This window comes from Calliphora vicina, chromosome 1 (genome assembly GCF_958450345.1).
Source record: "Calliphora vicina chromosome 1, idCalVici1.1, whole genome shotgun sequence".
Lineage (NCBI taxonomy): Eukaryota > Metazoa > Arthropoda > Insecta > Diptera > Calliphoridae > Calliphora > Calliphora vicina.
In genome coordinates, this window is record NC_088780.1 from 12348227 (window position 1) to 12368469 (window position 20243).

The 20243-nt window shown below is 30.4% G+C and overlaps 1 protein-coding gene across 1 annotated transcript in view; it reads right to left on the reverse strand.

Moving 5' to 3' along the window:
* Positions 1-20243, reverse strand: part of trx (trithorax) — a 96317-nt gene that overhangs the window by 25117 nt on the left and 50957 nt on the right. Inside the window, exons 2-3 of the mRNA XM_065499013.1 lie at positions 11641-12377; positions 3635-5529 (exon numbers count right to left, since the gene is read on the reverse strand). Of these exons, the coding sequence (XP_065355085.1) occupies positions 3635-4933 (1299 nt within the window). The 5' untranslated portion in view covers positions 4934-5529; positions 11641-12377. The remainder of the gene's footprint in view (positions 1-3634; positions 5530-11640; positions 12378-20243) is intronic.

Genomic DNA, 20243 nt, shown 5'->3' on the forward strand with positions numbered 1-20243 from the left:
AAAATTTATTTTTTTTTTCAAAATTGGTTTTTAATTTTTTCCATATTTTTTTTTAATTTTTAAAAATTTTTTTTTTTAAATTTATTAGTGAAAAAAAATTTTTTGGTGAAAAAAAAAATTCGGTTCAAAAAAAATATTTTTCCCGATTTTGACCCATTGTAGGTCCATCCTGCTATAGCCTTATACACATCATTGCAATGGACTTTGAAATATCTATCATTAGCTATTCATATTGTCTATATAAATGACTTAGTAATCAAAATATATGTTGTCCCGGTTTTTTCCTTATATCTCAGCTATTTGTGGGTCGATTTTCTCGATTTTAAAAAGCAACCGAGAATTCCCGATATATTGAGGTATCAATCATGTTTCTAAGTTATTTGGGGGTTAGGGAAAATACTACGTGGAGTTTGGAGGTTATCCCCGTCGAGAGGATATTTTAATTTCAAATTTCATTCAAACAAACCTTTTTTACAACCATTCAACTGAAAGATCTCTAAAAACTTAAATACGTTGAGCAGATTCATAGGAAACTTGACTAACACCAAATATTTTTACAACTAATCTGATCAGAGTCTATATGTTTATGGAAAATAAGGATGAGAAGATGCAGCATCATTTCTATAATCGAATCGATGAACTCATTTTGGAAAGTAAGTATAAGAAGATACAACCTAATTTTGTACTCACTTGGGTACGTGGATTCAGTGAAACGAAGGCAGTTCTATTGCTGATAGATTGGAGGGAATAGGAGCCTCGATGTCGGAAGATGAAATAGAATTCTTATGTGTCATTCCGCTGTAGACTTGTAAGCAGCGGATAAACAAGGTGGGGTAATGAATCCAGGATAATATGGCCTGCGTTGGACTGTAGGAGGAAGAAACCATCATGCACTTCTTTTGTAATTGTCCGGCATTGGGTGATCTGCGTGCCAGGCTCTTAGCAAGCGATCCTTTAGTAATCTCTTCGGATTATCTGGGAAGGAATTAAGGTGCAGAGACGCCTTTATTAGGGAAAGCTGATGGTTGACCCAGCAACTGTCGCATGATAGTCTGCGATATTCATTGAATTCTTAAACTCTTCTCTCCTCTAACTCCTCCAATTTCCAACTATATTTTATCTTGCTAACTTTACTCTCACTCAACCTATAGATTTCCATATTCTTTTACTTCTCTATCTTTCTTCTTTCCATTATCTTCTATTTTCTCAGGTACGACAAAGGCGACAATCAATCCACCCAAGTGAGCTGTACGAGACGAAAGGTTACCTGAATACCTAACCTAAAGCCTAATTTATATAATCAACTCGAGGAACTCATCGTGTTAACGAAAAGGAATCAGCACGATATAGAGTATTATTCTCGTTTTAAGTGCAAGAAGCAGGCCAGGTGGCATTGATAACATTTGAAAGATACCTATAAGCATTTACTATCTCCACCTCGAAAGCATTCCCGAATCATTTGACAACAAGAGGACACAAGATAAGGATGGAAAGTGACGAAAGTGAAAATGTGGTATTGATAATGTTTGCATTGAGGGACTCCTTTAACAGAATTCCCTCAACAAATGCTGTTTAAAGTAAGATATTCCTACAATGAAATATTTACTAATTCAATAATGGTATTACAAAAGGCAACTGAGTCCTGTTGCCAAATTCGCAACCAGATATTTGTGGTTGTCCTCTGGTGAGATCTGAAGCCCTTCGTTAACATCGAAATAAGATTATACAATGTTTGAGTTGAACCCATGCTTCTGATATGATGTTTTTTAAGACCATTAAAGGTGCTAGAAATTTTAATCACACTAGATTAACAGAAGCGTCTCCACTCGAATAACGAAAATATTAAAAGAAACAAACACAATGGACACGCAATGACACACTCAATTGGAGCTGCTCAACAAGGTTTTCGCATACGATCTAGGAGCCAGTGGAATGATCAAGAGTATCGGGAAGTAGAAATGAATTATTCAGTAATTTACAGTAATGCTCAGGAAGAATTTCTACAATATAAGGAAATTTAGATGCATTTAGACTCGACCGAAGTCGAGTCTTCAATGTCTTCAAAGTCTTCATCATGTAAGTATCCATTTTTTAAAATTTTAGCAACAACGATGACTTGGTCTTTACACAAAATTCGCGGTTTTTCTATTTTCAACTCTTTCTTCCAATTTGCATCAACTTTGAGTTATTAACTTTAGTTTCCTTTGGTTCTCGTTCTAGATCTTGGAGCAGTACTTTAAAGATGATTTAATAAGCTTTCGAATTGGGCGGTATACTGGCAGTGATTATGTACCGACTGTAAACCAGCGACTAAGTCTCTGTTTTTTTTAAATCTAATTTAACCGATGTAAGCTCTACTTATTCTAAAAATTTCTAACTGAAATCTATTGACTTAAAAATGCGGGAAATAGATGTCGTATCTTTTGAATACGGTTTTTTAAATACCAGTGAATTTTTTGATTTTTTGAGATCATGAAAGTCGTTATAATCTGACTTAAATCTTTTTTTTTTTGCAGCTCAATCTCCATTGTAATCGATGATATTAGGATTTTCATTATCTTAAAAAAAAATCAAATAATTTGTGGTGTTTGATCACTTTTGAGGATCATATACAGGTTATTTTGAAGGCTATATATCTGTTATTTATTCTCAATTCGTTATTGAACATTATAGGGTAAACAGAAAGTTTTTTTACTTCGAAAATTTCGAATTTTGTACCAACAAAGCGTCATATACGGGAAGTTTTGCTTTACTTCTTTAATTCGAAAAAAAAGTGCAGCTGAAGCACACCGATTGCTCACCGAAGCTTATGGTGAATGCCCTGGACAGCCACAAAAGTTTGAAGACCAAGAATTGGAGACATTAAACTCAACCAGAGCTTGAGAAATCATTGGGAGCTACTCAAGCAGCTATTTCAAAACGTTTGAAGAAATTGGATACCATACGAATTGAAGCCGAGAGACCTTGAAATACAATCTATTAAGAGCTGCTGAAATCTGGCCAGACCATCACAGGGAACGTGTACCGAACGCAACTGATTATTTTGAAGCGAGCATTGGCCACATTTGCAACACATGTTAAGAAGTATTTAGAATGAAGTGGATGGGAAGTTTTGCCTAACCCGCTTTATAATCCAGACCATGCCCGCCCGACTACTATTTGTTTCGATCGATGTAGAACGCTCTCTCTTGGATACGCTTCACTTTCGAACGGAGTACCTATCCGATATTGACTTGTTTCGTTTTTGCTCTCAAAAGATAAGCAGTTCTTTTGGCTTGGAATCCATTTGATGCCAGAAAGATGGGAAAAGGTTTAGCTATGACCTTTACTGATCAATACTTTGAATAAATTTATATTGTAAAAAGATTTCAAAATAAAAAAATCACGCATTTTTAAGTTCTTTGAATACAAAAGGACCAACAATTATTCTAAGAAAATAATAATTTGCCTGTCATCACACTTTAAATAATAACAATCAAAATAATAATAGAAAAATTCCCATGAATTCATACACGTACCCTGACATTAAATCAATCAAAAATTTTACATCATCACTCTCTTAACACTGACAATTAAGATTTGTTTGTTTTTTTTAGTTTTAGTTTCTCATAAAAATTAAAAGTAAACAACTTACCATCTCAAGATGAGAGCTGGTTGAAGGAAATGTCAAACTGGAATTTTCTTCATCATCATCATTACTATTATCAGCATTATCATCATTATTATGGATATTATTATTATTAAGAAGACGAGAATGATCATTATCATTGTGATGATGTTTGGTAACATTATCGTCATTGTGATCATCATTATTAATATGATTATTATTATTATGTAGTTGTTGCTGATCGTTTAGTTTATGATCTATGGTATTATTATGATTAACAGATTTATGATATTCATTAATATTACAGGAGGACGACAAAGACGACAACGAACTTAAACGAGATGTAGGTGATGAGGCAGAAGAAGAAGATGAAGATGAGGCGGACGTTGATAATGACAACAACAATTCATTATTTATTGTTGGAGGGGTGTGTTGTTGCTGTTCTAGTGTCTTGTTATTTAATGTTGTGGCCGCCGTTGTTGCTGCTGCTGTACAGGCTGTGGGAAAATTAGCAAGAGGGGCTGGTAATGCTGCAGAGTTGTTATTGGTTTCTTGTAGTTGCTGCTGTTGCTGTAATTTTAATTTACTTGAAGATGGTAGCATTACTTCAGGTTTATTTATATTTAAATTTTTAAACTTTTTACAGGGACGTTTGGGAAAATTCACTTGCCCTGCTGTGGAGCAGGCAGCTGTATTAAGCTTTTTCAATTCTTTTGCTGCTGCTAATGAAGCTATTGTTGCTGTGCTGAGTTTAGTAGGGTTCTCAGCAGTTTCCTTTGGGGAAATTGTTGAGGCTAGTGGAGCATGTTTGTTGTTAAGGGAGTTATTTTCCAAGTTATCAGTTTGCTGCTGATGTTGCTGGGAATTTGTGTTGTTTTGTTGTTGTGATGGCTGTTGATTAGAGTTTGCTGAGCTAGAGGCTCTACCATTCATACTCCTGCTACCACCCAAACCTGAAGCACCACCTGAGACCGGGCCTCCTTGGTCGTCCTCATCATCGTCATCTTCTTTTTTGCCATTTTTACGTTTCTCCAATTCCGACGAATCGTAATTTACATCTTCCTCCGTTTTCGTTTGCTCCTCATCATCTTCTGCATTGTTGGCAGCAGTTGCTGCATTAGAATTTGCTGCCGCTGCTGCTCCCGAGCTGCTATTTGAGTTGGCTGTTGCTGTTGCCGCAGACCCTACTGCCGATGTTGCTGCTGTCGTTGAGGCTGATGCCGCCGCTGCTGCCGTCAAGGTATTATTGGGGTCCAATTGCAAGACACTTATCCTTTTACGATTAATCGATTTAGATGGTTTCCCGGGAAACTTGGAACGACCCATACTAAATTTATTGTTTGCATTTGGCGCGTAATTTTATCGTATACCTTTGCCTTTCGTTTATTTAGTTGCTGTTGCTTTGTTTATTTTACTCACAAATGTATCGGAGTTAGAAAACACACACAAACATTTGACGTCCTGTTTTAAAGTATGGCCATGTTGCTTGTTATTCTTTGGCAAACTAAACTCGATTCTCTAGAGGACAATCAACAATGTTTTTCTTTTTCTTAGTTTAAGAAAAACTTCAACATTTTGTGTGTTCTCTTTCTCAGTGACTTTACAACAGCACTCTCTTTGTTGTTTAAACTACACTCTTGTAATGTAATTTATTCTCTTTGGATTTCTTTTCAAGGAATGTGCAACAATGTAATTGGTTGTTTGCTTTATTGCTGCTGCTGCCCTGTGTGTGTCTTTCTTTCTAACTAGAAAGCAGCTGCTTTTTTTTCTTTATTTTTGTTTCAACAAATTTTCCGTATGTAAAATACCTTTTGTTGTTGCTAGTTATGGGTTTGTTTGTTTTATGTTGCGTGACCACCACCACCAACTTCACCTTTTTACATTTTATTTGTATGCTGTTGTTGTTGCAGATGTTGTTGTGCCTTCAAATACAAAAAACACCTTTAAGCTAATTTGTACGTACAGTTTAATTACATATTTCATCAACACATTTAATTTGGCAGAAACGCCAAAATAAAAAATTAAATAAACCCAAGAGAGTGAGAACTCAGGACAATAAAAAACAGAGAGAGAGTGTGAGTAACAGGGATGTCAACTTAGTGATTAAATATAAATGATACGATGGCGTTTGTAGTTAAATTAGCGGGTTTTTTTAATTTTAAAGAAATAAATGATTTTTCTATTAAAACAATAAAGCTGATTTACAATGATTTCTTAGTTTTAATAAAAATTTGTATTTTTTTTAAATTTAATTTAACCGTTGTAAGCTCTACTTATTCTACCAATTTCTAACTGAAATCTATTAACTTAAAAATGCGAGAAATAGATGTCGTATCTTTTAAATACGGTTTTTTAAACACCAGTGAATTTTTTGAGTTTTTGCGATCATGAAAATCGTTATAATCTGACTTAAATCTTTTTTTTTGCAGCTCAATCTCCATTGTAATCGATGATATTCGGATTTTCAATATCTTAAAAAAAAAATCAAATAATTTGTGGTGTTTGATCACTTTTGAGGATCATATACAGGTCATTTTGAAGGCTACATATCTGTCATTTATTCTCACTTAGTTATTGAACATTATAGGGTAAACAGAAAGTTTTTTTACTTCGAAAATTTCGAATTTTGTACCAACAAAGCGTCATATGTGGGAAGTTTTGCTTTACTTCTTTCATTCGAAAAAAAGTGCCGCTGAAGCACACCGATTGCTCACCAAAAGCTTATGGTGAATGTGTTCCATCGGTTTCAACGTGCTAGACATGGTTTGTGCGTTTCAGAAGTGGTGATTTTGACACGGAAGACAAAGATCACACAGGACAGCCAAAAAAGTTTGAAGACCAAGACTCGGAAGCATTAATCCATGAAAATTGTTGTCAAACTCAACAAGAGCTTGGAAAATCAATGGGAGCTACTTAAGCAGCAATATCAAAATGTTTGCAAGAAGTATGATTCATCCAAAAGCAGGGAAATTGGGTACCATGCGAATTGAAGCTGAGAGACCTTGAAAGACGATTTTGTATGTCTGAAATGCTGCTTGAACGCTATAAATGGAAATCATTTTTGCATTGAGTCATTACTTGCGATGCAAAATGGATCCATTACGATAACCCGAAGCGTAAGAGATCGTATGTGAAGCCCGTCCAACCAACCAGCCGAATCCATACAAAAACCAAATATCAATGGCGTTTAGGAAATGCTCTACATTTGGTGGTACCAAAAGGGTCCTATCTATTATGAGTTGCTAAAATCTGGCCAGACCATCACAGGGAACCTGTAACGAACGCATCTAATGCGTTTGAACCGAACATTGACCGAAGAACGCATTGACATGAAACCATAATATTCCATCATGACAACGCTCGGCCGCATGTTGCAATACCTGCTGAAAAGTATTTAGAATGAAGTGGTTGGGAAGTTTCACCTCATCCGCCATATAGTGCAGACCTTGACAAGTATTTGTTTCGATCGATGCAGAACGCTCTCTCTAGGATACGCTCTACTTTGGAAGAGAGTATCCGATATTGGCTTGTTTTGTTCTAGACCTCAAAAGATGATCAGTTCTTTTGGCACAGAATCCATATGATGCCAGAAAGATGGGAAAAGCTCAAAGAATAAATTTATATTTTACAAATGTTTTAAAATAAAAGCTAAACATATGAAAAAATCCCGAAGAAATGGTATCAGATGAACCTATGTGCCTACATATTCCGCTTCAAACAAGGTGTAGAGTAGTCTTTATTCCGAAAGGAGGCAAGTCGACTCATACTAAACCAAAGGATAACAGACCAGCATCTTGCATCCTTGCTGCTGAAAACCCTATAAAGGGTGATTGACGTACACTTGAGAATGACTATTCCGACGGAACTGATCTCTAAATCTCAACATGCCAACACCAAGGATAGATCTGTGGAAATAGCTGAAGAAGAGTCGCTATCACATAAGGAGTATTCAATTGTTGCCTTCCTCGATATTAAAGAAGCTTTTAACAGGCCCGATGCTATCCTATCTGCAATGGATGAACTTGGGATTGATCTATGTGTACGCCGAATATTGGGAAAGATACTCGGTTATAGAGTCATATGTGCTACCTTCGGTGGCATTAGTGTTCCAGAAGTGGCCAATCGTGGAACCCCGCTGGGAGGTGTACTATAACCACTTTGCGAAATATGGCTATGAATATCCTGCTGCTCAAAATGCATATCAGAAGGATCAAAACAGTCGCGTATGCTGATGTTGCGGTATTAATATCTGGCAAATTTCTGAATACAATATCTAGTTGTATGGAATCGGCATTAAGTACACTGAGTGAGTGGAGTGTTTCAAGTGGACTTAGTGTGAACACCCAAAAGACAGAACTGGTCCTCTTCATTTGGAGATTGTCTTGAGATCAGGCAAATTATCTTGGCATCATTCTGGATTGGCAAGCCTTGGATAATGCTACTCACCGAAAGGCCGTCAAACGAATTCTAAGGACTATTAGTACCTCCTCTAAGGCACTTTTTACTATTTTAAACTGGTAACCAGTTGATTTGATGGTGATACAAATGTCTCTTAATTCTGCTGTGAGACTGAATACTGGATGTTCGTGGTCTGGTAAGGACCTTGGGCACTCTAAGATACTGAATTAATATGGGCATACACATAGTAATGCCGATTACTTCATCGCAAAACATTTTTTCGATATGCATTTCCATATTATAATTCCGAACAGGGATATATGACAGGGCGGACTTTCCCCTAACGATGTCATAAGGATATATATATGTACAGACGGTTATAATTTCTTTATTTTAGAACTTTGGGACAAAATCCTACTTTACTTTATTAAACGATATTCGATAATACCTCAGCCAATTGGATAATTGGCAGAGGTATTATCGAATATCTGGTGATATATGTATGTATATTTACTGATATCAAGGCTGCCGTTAACGGAATAGCGGTTGTCTTCATGTCATCTAGGTTAACCGAGTAATGCCGGGTATCCCTAAATGAGATACCGAGACATTCTAAGATAACGCTTATTTGGATCCCTGGACACGATGGAAATCAGGGTAATTGTATAGCATATGCAGATGAATTTAATGAATGATGAGGCAATCGACCCCTTTTCTGGTATTTCCCCTTGTTAAATGGAAGATCCGTTGTACAGCAGAAACATTATGAGTCTGCATAAAACAGGTGGACCAATGAACCATTATGTGCTAAGATGCCGACAGGACGAATTTACTTATGGAACTCCGTAGTGAGCAAATAAGGCTAATTGATTCCTTCATTATAGGACACTGTATAATTGGGACACATGCTAGAAGACTGGGCCTACGGTACAACGACTCTGTAGGAGCTGTCATAATGAATAAGAGGAGGAGACTGTCACACCTACTCTGCCAATGCCCGGCTCTGACAAACTTGAGGGAACGTATCCTCGGAATCCAATTCCTATCATGTTTGGATGAGCTATCCCGGAGGAATCTAAGACGAATTTAAACCTTCATCAGAGAATTTGGTTGGTTTACCTCGTAAACAACGGACGTATTATAAATACCCTGCTGTTTACGCCTTGGATATCACAATGGGATCAGTATTGAATGGCTGCCCATTGAACCTAATCTAACCTTAAGTCATACACCCAATATTACTATGACTTCTACCGTTCTCTTAAAAAGAATAATACACTTTTTTTCTCAAAAATTTTATACAAATTTTGATATAAAATTTAACTAAGCAGTGATATCGAAAAACCTTAGCACACGTTAAAACTTTTAATCCAAGTATTATTTGATTTTTTTTCAATTTGCCTTTGAAATGTGTGTAAGTTATTATGTTTAATGTCAATTATGTTCATTTGTTGTTAATCTGATTAAAATATTTTCAACAAAACCCAACTTGGTTCTACAAAAAGTTAGCCAAACAATCAAGAGTCTGCCGTCAAACTGCTTCCAATGTTATTAAACAGTATCGGTAGAACTTGTCCGTTAATTGAAAACCTAGTTCAGGTAGAAAGAATGGTCCACAGGATGTTTTTAAAGCCAATAAATAGAAAGCATTTTCAAAGGAGCTCCTCCCAACACATTCGTTAGGAAAGCAGTCGGTTAGTTCATTACTCGGACTATTTGGTACGAAAAGTTAAAGCCAAAAAGTTCCTGACAGCAACTCTGTTAAAAATTTAGACGCCAAAGACAGAGCACGGAAATTGAAGTCAAATTTTATAAAAAAAAAATATACCTGCTGCATAATGGATGACGAAACGTATGTTCTTGAGAATTTTTCGCAGCTTCCGGGTCAATATGTTTATGTTGCTGAAGCTCGAGGGAATCTTGTACAAAAGTTTAGGATCCAAAAGCCGAAAATTTTCTCAAAAAGTTCTTGTTGCGGTAAGAGAAGCCAAACATTTGTTACAAGGGCTCTTTAAATACCGAAATTTACATTAAGGAATGTTTACAAAAGAGGATGCTTCCATTCATAAGACTTCTTATTGCTTCCACATATTTTTGGCAAAGTTTTTAAGGGAGGCAAATCCTCCAAACAGCCTAGAGCTAAGGCCAGTGGACAGATATTGGACTCTTGTTAAAAGAGAATTAAAGAGCTCAAAAAGGTATCCAAAAGTGTGGTAGATTTTAAACGGAGATGGACTTCTTGTTGGAACAAAGAAAACTCTATAAAAACTTCATCACTATTGATTAGAACTATAAAAATTATATTTTTTGTAAGTTGTAATAATCAATGCTATCGTGAAAAACATGTTAAATTTATGTTTCCATGAAATATCCATTTCCCTCGAAGGGAAAATTACTATCGTGATATTCCCATGCACTTTTCATTCACAATAGTTGATTTTGCTCGTAACAGCTGTTTATTGTTTACAAAATTCCATCAAAAAATTTACACAACATGGGGAATTTTTTTTACATGAACAGAGTTCATGAACGAAAAATGGGAAAAGGTAACATATTTCATGTGAAATATTGATTCGCGTAGTCATAGAATCCAATCATTGTCGGAATCGGTTTTGAAAACGACAAAAAAGGTACATTTGACTTATGAAATCCAATGTAATTTTTTGTTAAATCGATAAAGAATTTAATGCTAGATCGAATATAAACCGATAGCTTTCGATTTCACGAGACGAATGTACTTTTTTTGTCGTTTTCAAAACCGATTCCGACAATGATTGGATTCTATGACAAGCCCGAATATCAAAACTGTAAGTTTAGTGATTTCTTTTTTATTAACATTTATGTATGTTAGGATTTTTTCGATCTCAGTCCTTATTCTATCAACAATGAATTTTGAGTTTAAAATTGTAGACAAGTTTTGATATTAAATTTAAGGCCTGTTTCACGATGTCGAAAGAAAAATGATTCGAACAAATTTGAAAACTATTCGAAAGAATTTTAAAAACTGAGTGTTTTTCATACAAATTTTTTCGACTCATTTTTCTTTCGACATCGTGGAACAGGCTGTTAACTAAAAAACCTGGCCAATAGTACTTAAAAATCTTAAAATATTAAAGAATTATTTTAATATCTAGTAAATTAAGGAATATTATGTTGATTTATTGCTCTAGTTCTCTAAAAAAAACTTTAATTAGTCGATGTCCTTTTTATCTAAATAAAACTGAAAAAGGAAAGAAAACTTATACAATCAGCCCAATCATAAATAAAAAATCCGCGGAAGTTTTTTTGCATTTTCCCATATTCCCTATTCAAATTCAATGTTAAAAATTGAAAAAACTTCCGCGCATTTTTTATTCATGATTGGGCTGAATATATTTTCTATTTTAAGTAGACATCACTTGTTATTTTTTTGTAAACACTAATGTTTCAAGCTCTCAATGTTTTTGCACGTGCTTTTTCATTGTTATCACTACATTATTTTTTAAAAAGGGGGGACTTTCTCTCTTTTTTTTTTGCAAGCTAAACAAGTAAATTAAACTCATTGCTCTTTTTTTTAAACACAGCACTCTCTTGATGTTTATTTCTTGGGGCTATTTTTTTGTTTGTTTTGTTACACAGGGAAATTGTCTACTTACTGCAACTTGTTTTTATTTCTTCTTCTTTAATGAAATTGTTGATTTTTGTTGTTTGCTGCTCTCGTTGTTGTCGTTGTTATTAATTTTTAGCTCTTTGGAGTTTGATTTGATTTTGTTGTAAGTGGTTTTTCAACTTTATTATCCCATTGGAAGTAGTAACATTGTCAAGAGTACTTTTACTACTACTAAAATATTACAACTAATAACAACAAGCTGATGATGAAGAAGAAGAAGAGAAGAAAATAATGAAAAACAACTTTTCTTTTACTTGTTTTTGTTGTTGTTGTTTTATTAATAATGGCGCTGCTGCTGCTGCTTTCGTATGGGTTGTTTCTTAAGGTATTTTTGCTAGAGTTTGATTTTTCACGTCGTTTTAGATTTTCTTTTTCTTCTTTACTTCTTGTTGTTGTTGTTGCTATGTAGAGTAGCCTGACTGCGTGCGTTTTTCTTTTTCTTGTTTGTATGTTTAGTTTATGATGGGTTTTTCTTTTTAACCTTTTTTTTTTTAAGTGGTTGCTAGAATTTTTTTCTGTTGCTGCGTATTTTAATGATTTTATGACGCTTTTTTTGCAGGCGTAATAGTATTGTGTTGCTGCTGTAGTTGTAACTTTATATTTTGCGCATTTGCTTTTCAATTGTTTTGAGTTTTAAGGAAATTTCTGTGCAAAAAAAAAAGTACAGACGATTTGTTTTTTACTACTATTTTTTTTTTGGTTGCTTGGGATTTTTGTAAAACCCTTAAGAAGTTTAACAACAACAACAAGTTGAAATTTACATCAAAACGTTGACGCGAGGTTGGTTGAAGTAGCAAGAAAAGAGAAATAGAAATATTTATTAGTTTTTCAATTTCATCATTTCATTTGTGGGGACAGACAATTAAAGCGAGTGAATGGTGAGGCGAGAAACAAGGCAGTAAGTGAGTGAGTGAGTGAGTGGTGATGTTGGTGGAGGAAGAGAATGTGATAAGATGAAATGATGTGATGTGATGTGTGCGTGTGTATTTGGAGAAGAGTGTTTTTTAAAGTGATATGTGATGGGATAGAGAGATAAATAGTAGTAAAAAAAATAATGCTGGATAGATGGATTGAAGATGATGATTAGAAGTAGGCAGATGATGATTGTTTGTTGTTGTTCATTTTTAAAGCGCAATTTCAAGATGAGAAAATAATATAGAAGGCAGGGGGGGGAGAAAAGTTATAAAATAATAGTAAACATGATGATGACAGTAGCCATAAGTTAAGAATAATCATTTGCCTTAATGATCATTATCATAAAGACAAATCATTTTAATAATAATAATGATGATGACGTTGCTGTTGGAGTTGTTGTAAATGTGTGTATTAGTATCTGTGTTATGACTAAGCATATAGCAATTTTTATTGTGTTTTGTTCCTGTTTCTTAATACATATGTATATAGTGTTGTCAAAGTTGTGGGGGAAAAATGGGGTGGTTAAGTTTAAAGTAAAAAAAATAAATAAAATAAAAACTGAAATAACAAATTTGTAGCTTAAAACGTGAGTGAGTGAGTGGCGTGCAAGAAATAAGAAAGAAAACTTGTTTAATTTTTTTTTTCTGCAGACAGCCACAGTAGGGGGAGGGAGAACAAAAAAATAATTGCATGCAGAGAATTGTTAAGCGGGGGGGGGGAAGAAACTCACACATGTTGGTTAGATTTTGAAGAAAAAAACAAAATCAAAGAAATAGCCTGCATAAAAAGACACACTAAGAGGAATTTGTGTGACATTTATTAACAAAGACAGAAAAATTTACAAATTTTATAAAAATTTTCTTTTTATATCGATTAAATTGCAATTGAAGCTTGTCATAAAAAATATCAGCTAAAAATTCCTTTGAAAACAAGTCCAAACTCCTTTTTTTTCAGTTTACTGAGAATTTTATTCTAATTTTTTAAACAATTTTGCTAAATCTTCCCTATTAAGAAAAAACAAAGAAATTAAATTTTTTTTTAAATTATAAATCCCAGATTTTTATAAAATTAGCATTTTTTGTAAACAACGAGTTTAATGAAATTACGTATTTAAGCGATTTTTGTAAGATTTATATAATTTTGGTTAAATATGCGTTTTTTACAAAAATAACAAAATTTATTAATGAATTTTGGTGAATGTTAAACTAGCGAATTTATTAAAATTAGGGATTTAAAAAAAAAAACGACGATTTTGTATTTTTTTTTAGTTAGCAATATTTGGTAAACTTTTAGATTTTGGTGATTTTTTTTTTATTTTTTAAATTAAAAATATTGAAATTTTTTAAATTAGAATTTTTTTGTTTCGTTTTTTTTTTGCAATATTGGCGATTTTTTATTAATAATGAAATTTGCATTTTTTTTAAAAAAGGATAATTCGTAAATTGATTTTTTTGTGAATAAGAAATTTTTTTTTTTTTTTTAAAAAATTTTGAAATTAACGAAATTTTGCTATTTTGAGAAATTACCTATTTTAGATGTTTTGAAAAATTGGAGAATTTTTGTAAAATAAGCGATTTTTTGGGAGAAATTATTCAGGTATGTGATGAAAAACGATTTATATGCAAAAACGATTTGAAAACTACAAAAGGTGTGATGTGTTTGTTTGAATCGTTTTGTCATATTGGTTTCAAATTCGAATTTGTTTAAAAGGGAATTTATCGAAATTAAATTTTCACATTAATTAAGGTAAACAAATGGAGAGTTGCTTATTTTGTTATAAAAATGATACGGAATGAAACAAAAATTGAATATGAAATCAATCGAAATCGTTTTTGAAATTGATTTCAGTTACGAAAACGATTATTTTTCATCACATGCCTCATTGATTTTTTAATTAGCAATTTTTGGTAAATGTTTAGATTTTGGTGTTTTTTTGTAAAATTAACAAAATTTTGAAATTTTTTAAATTATATTTTTTGTGAATTTTGCGTTTTTTTTTTTGCAATATTGGCGATTTTTTATTAATAATGAAATTTGCATTTTTTTAAAACGATAATTCGTAAATTGATTTTTTTTTAAATTGGCGTTTTTTTTTGTAAATTAAACGAAATTTTGTAATTTTGTGAAATTACCTATTTTAGCGATGTTTTGAAAAATTGGTGAATTTTTGCAAAATAAGTGATTTTTTGGTCGGAATTATTGATTTTTTTTTTTGGTGAAATTTAAATTGTTTAACCCATTAATGCTTGACCCCAGAATCCGAAATTTTTTCTAAAACGACGAATTTTGTAAATTGAATTTTTTTTTAATAAGGAATTTTGGTGATTTTTTTTAAAAAAGTAGCGTTTTTTTTTGGTAAAATTACGAAATTTTGCAATTTTGTTAAATTAGAGAATTTAGTGAAATTAGGGATTTTTTTTCTAAAACGACGAATCTGTAAAATAATCGAAATTAATTTTTTTTTTTGGAATTATTGATTTTTGTTAAATGTTCCGTTTTGCTGATTTTTTATTTTTGGAATTGGCGATTTTTTTTAATTTAAAATTTTTAAGTAAAATTATAATTTTGCGATTTTTCCGTTTTGCTGATTTTTTTATTTTTCGAATTGGCGATTTTTTTTTTTTAATTTTAAATTTTTAAGTCAAATTTGAATTTTGCAATTTTTTTCAGTTTTTGCGATTTTGCGTATACATATGTATGTATTTATAATGAAATTAGCGATTTTTTTTCTAAAACAATGATTTTATAAATATTGAGAAATCGAGTTTTTTTTAAACGAAATTTTGTAATTTTTAATTTTAGAATTTAAGTTGGAGATTTTTTTAGTATTAGCGATTTTTCATTAATAAAGAAATTAGTAATTTTTTTCTAAAACAATGAATTTTGTAAACTGAATTTTTGTTGATTTTTTTTTTTAAAAAAAGTAAGGAAATTTTGTTAAATACTTGTGAAATTACTTAACGATTTTAGCGATATTTTGAATATTTTTTATGGGCGAAATAATTGATTTTTATTGAAATTTAAATTGTTTATATTAAATTTTAAATAAAATTAGAAATTTTTGTTGGGAATTTTGCGTTTTTTTTTTTAAAGTTGGCGATTTTTCCAGTATTCGCGATTTTTTTCAAATTTTTTTTTTTAATAATTTCGATTTTAATTTTTGTTTATATTAAATTTTAAGTAAAATTAGAAATTTTTAGTGGGAATTTTGCGTTTTTTTTTTTCAAAGTTGGCGATTTCTCCAGTATTAGCGATTTTTTTCAAAAATTTTTTTTAATAATTTCGATTTTAAATGTTTTAGTAAATTAGAGATTTGTTTTAAATTTTTGCGTTTTTTTTTGCAAAGTTGGCGATTTTTTTCAGTATTAGCGATTTTGAGTACATAATGAAATAAGGTAATTTTTTTAAAACGACGGATTTTTGTGAATATTGAGAAATTGATTTTTTCTGAATTATAAATTTTTGACAATTTTTTTTTTTTAAATAGGCGATTTTTTTTGGAAAAGTAAAGAAATTTTGCAATTTCGATTTTAAATTTTTAAGTATTTGTTTTGAATTTTTTGCGTTTTTTTTGCAAAGTTGGCGATATTTTTCAGTATTAGCGATTTTGAGTACATAATGAATTAGGGAATTTTTCTAAAACGACGGATTTTTGTGAATATTGAGAAATTAATTTTTTCTGAATTATCAATTTTTGAAATTTTTTTTATTTTTTTAAATAGGCGATTTTTTTTAAAAAAAAGAAAGAAATTTTGCAATTTATTTAATTAGAGAATTTTGTGAAATTAACGATTTTTTTGCAGAGTTGGCGATTTTTTTACTGTTAGCGATTTTGCGTATATATTAAATTAGATATTTTTTTTCTAAAACGATGAATTTTGTAAATATGTATTGAGAAATTGAATTTTAAAATTTTGGTGATTTTTTTTTAAATTGGCGATTTTTTTTTTGGAAAGTTAAAGAAATTTTGTAATTTCTTTAATTAGAGAATTTAAAGAAATTAAAGATTTTTTTGCAAAATTGTAGATTTTTTTAGTATTAGCAATTTTACGTTTATATTGATATTAGCGATTTTTTTCGAAATTAATTTTTTTTAATTATAAATTTTTGGTAAAACTTTAGATTTTGGTGAATTTTTTTTTCTTTAAATTAATTTTTGCGAATTATGACTTAAAAATGCTGGATTTACAATAAATTGCGTATTTTTTTGAGCGCGGTTTTTGTTTTTAATAATTTATATGTCATTTTGAAGGACACATATCTGTCATTTATTCTCACAAAATTATTTTAAATAATAAATGGTTCCAAATAAGCGATAAACTTAAAATGGACCCCTTATTTGCGTATCTTTTCCAAACATTTATGCATGTAAATATTGTTTTGTTTCAAAAAACAAAAAAAAAAAACTTTTCATTCAAACTTTTAATAAAGTTTTTATTTGTCTTACTCATTCTCTTACAAACTCGGTTTTAAGAAGATGGAAGGAAGGAGTAAGAAATTTATAAGAGCAAGTTACGAGTACAAAGCATAATTACTGTTTGTTTGCATGTGAATGCAAGTTTAATACAGACACTTTTTTTGCAACATAATAAAGTGAATGTAACTAAAGAAGAAGAAGAAAACTAACCAAAGTAAGAGAGAGAGAGGGAGATGCAGAGTTTAGTTTTGTTTTTAATACAATGAAAAAGGGGGGAATTTAAAAACAAGGAAACTCAACACGAGTAAGAGAAGAAAATAGTATAAGAAGGTAAACAAAAGGAGTAGCAATATAAAAAAAAAACAGGGAGTTGGGTGTTTGTAGGTATTAGTTAATATTAACAAGCAAGGAACAGGAAAAAATCTTTGTGGTGGGGGGGGGAGGTACGTTAGGTATGAGAGTAAATATGTATATGTTTGTAATACAATAAACATAAGCATGCATGTTTAAGGTAAATAGTTAAAAAAAGCAAAGTATTAATGTTATGTTTATATCATGTTTGTAGCCTGATGATGTTGATAATAATAATGACGATGGTGGTAAAGCTTGTTAATCTTGTCAACTGTACGCGATTTGTTTCAATTTTTTTTTCTGCCATTTATTTTTGTTGTTGTAAATAAAGAAAAACAATACTTTGTTGTTGTTGTTGTTGGTGTATTGTGCTTAACCATGTTTGGTATGGTTTAGTTTAGCTTAAATTTGTTGTAATTGAAAAATCAACTGAGAGAGCAAATAATCCAATCGGACCAGAAGACGAAGAAGTGGAAAATACAGCAGTTTTCTACATTGTGTGTTTATATTTGTGGTTTTCTTTTGTTTGTTGTATTTTTTTGCAAATTATTAAATAGTTTTGGTGGCGAATGAGTGTTAGAAACATAAAATATGTATGTAATGCAACCTACCTACAATATGTATACGTTTTAAAGCAGACAGAGTTCACAAAGAGTATTATTATATTAAAATAGAGTGTAAATATATTACAAAATTGATCATTTTAAAAAATTTATAAATTAAAAATTCTATTTTACAAAAAAATTAAAATTTTACAAAAAAAAAATAGAAAATAGCCTGTTTCACAAGAAATAGCTAAACCATAATTTTTTTTTACAATAAACCATAATTTTTAAAAATAAAAATTGATTATTTCTCAAAATTGATAAAAAAAAGAAAAAATCGCCTAAAAAAAATAACAAGTTTCACAATAAATCGCTCATTTTAACCAAAATTTTTCCCAAATAAAAATCGCTTATTTCTCAAAATCTACAATTTTACAGAAAAAAATCGCCAAAATGTTAATTTAAAAAAAACACGCTAATTTAACAAAAAATATAGCAATTTCACAAAAAATAATATATTTTACAACAAAAAACCTATTTTTTCAAATAAAAATCGCTTATTTCTTAAAACCTATAATTTTACAGAAAAAATCACCAAAATGTTAATTTCATAAAAACCGATAATTTAACCCTAAAAAACAAATTTTCCAATAAAAATCACTTATTTCTCAATATGAAAATTTTATAGAAAAAAGCGCCAAAACATTAATTACATAAAAATCGCTAATCTAATAAAAAAAAGTTTCACAAGAAATCGCAAATTTTACAATAAACCGATAATTTAACCCTAAAAAATTAGTTTTCCAATAAAAATCACTTATTTCTGAATATGAAAATTTTATAGAAAAAAATCGCCAAAACGTTAATTATATAAAAATCGCTAATCTAATAAAAACAAGTTTCACAATTTACAATAAATCAAATTTTACAATAAACCAAACTGCAATATAGCTTATTTTTCAAAATTAACAATTTTACAGAAAAATCGCCAAAACGTTAATTTCATAAAACCGCTATTTTAACAAAACTATTGATATTGCTTGTTTCACAAGAAATCGCAAGTTTTACAAAAATAGCTTATTTCTCAAAATCGCTTATTTTACAGAAAAATCGCCAAAACATTAATTTCATATAAACCGCTAATTTAACAAAAACAGTAGCAAGTTTCACAAGAAATCGCAAAGTTTTTAATAAATCACAATTTTTCCCAAAAACTAGCTTATTTTTCAAAATCGAAAATTTAAAAAAAAAACGCCAAAATGACAATTTCACAAAAGCAGCTAATTTAACAAAAAAAAAATCGCAAGTATCACAAAAAATCGCATATTTTACAATAAACCACAATGTTTCCAAATATAAATCGCTTATTTCTCAAAATGAAAATTTTACATAAAAATCGCCTAAACATTAATTTCATAAAAACCACTAATCTAACACAAAAAAATATTTTAATTTACCAAAAAATTGCAAGTTTTACAAGAAATCGCAAATTTTACCAACATTTTTGCAATATATCGCTTATTTCTTAAAAATCGCCAAAACTTCAATTTCACAAAAATCGCTAATTCAACGAAAAATAATTCGCAAGTTTCACAAGCAATTGCATTTGACAATAAACCAAACATTTTACAAAACAATCGCTTATTTCTCAAAATCGTTATTTTTACAGAAAAAATCGCCAAAACATTAATTTCATGAAAACCGTTAATTTAACAACAAAAAAAAATCAAGTTAAAGCAGCTAATTTACAATAATACACAATTTATCTAAATAAAAATTATTTCTCAAAATCGTTAATATAAAAAAATCGCCAAAACGATAATTTCTTAAAAAATCGCTAATTTCAAAAAAAAAAATTCAAAAAATCGCTAAATTCTGAAAAATCCAAAATTTTACATAAACTCGCTAAATCACAAAAATAGTCCATTTTTTTAATAAAAAATCAAGAATTTGCATAAAAATCGCTTAGAAAAAAATCACAATTTAATACAAATTCTCCAATATCACAATGAATTACAACAATTTGCACAATATTATGATAAAATCATAACAAATCGCTTATTTAAAAAAAATCAAGTCAAAAATTGTTACAAAAAAACGGAGAAAAAAATCGCCAATTTCACAAAAAACGCTAATATAAAAAATTATAAAAATTTTTAATGTTTTATAATAAATGTATAGATCATTCACAATCTAGGTTAGTTTTTTCTTTAAACAATTTTTAAAATTGTAAATTCTGCAAAAAAAAAATCGCCAAAATTCCGAAAAAAAAAATTTTAAAAATCGATTAATTTTAGAAATATAAATTTTATAATAATTCATGTTTTAGTTTTAAATCGTTTAAATTGCAAATTCTACAAA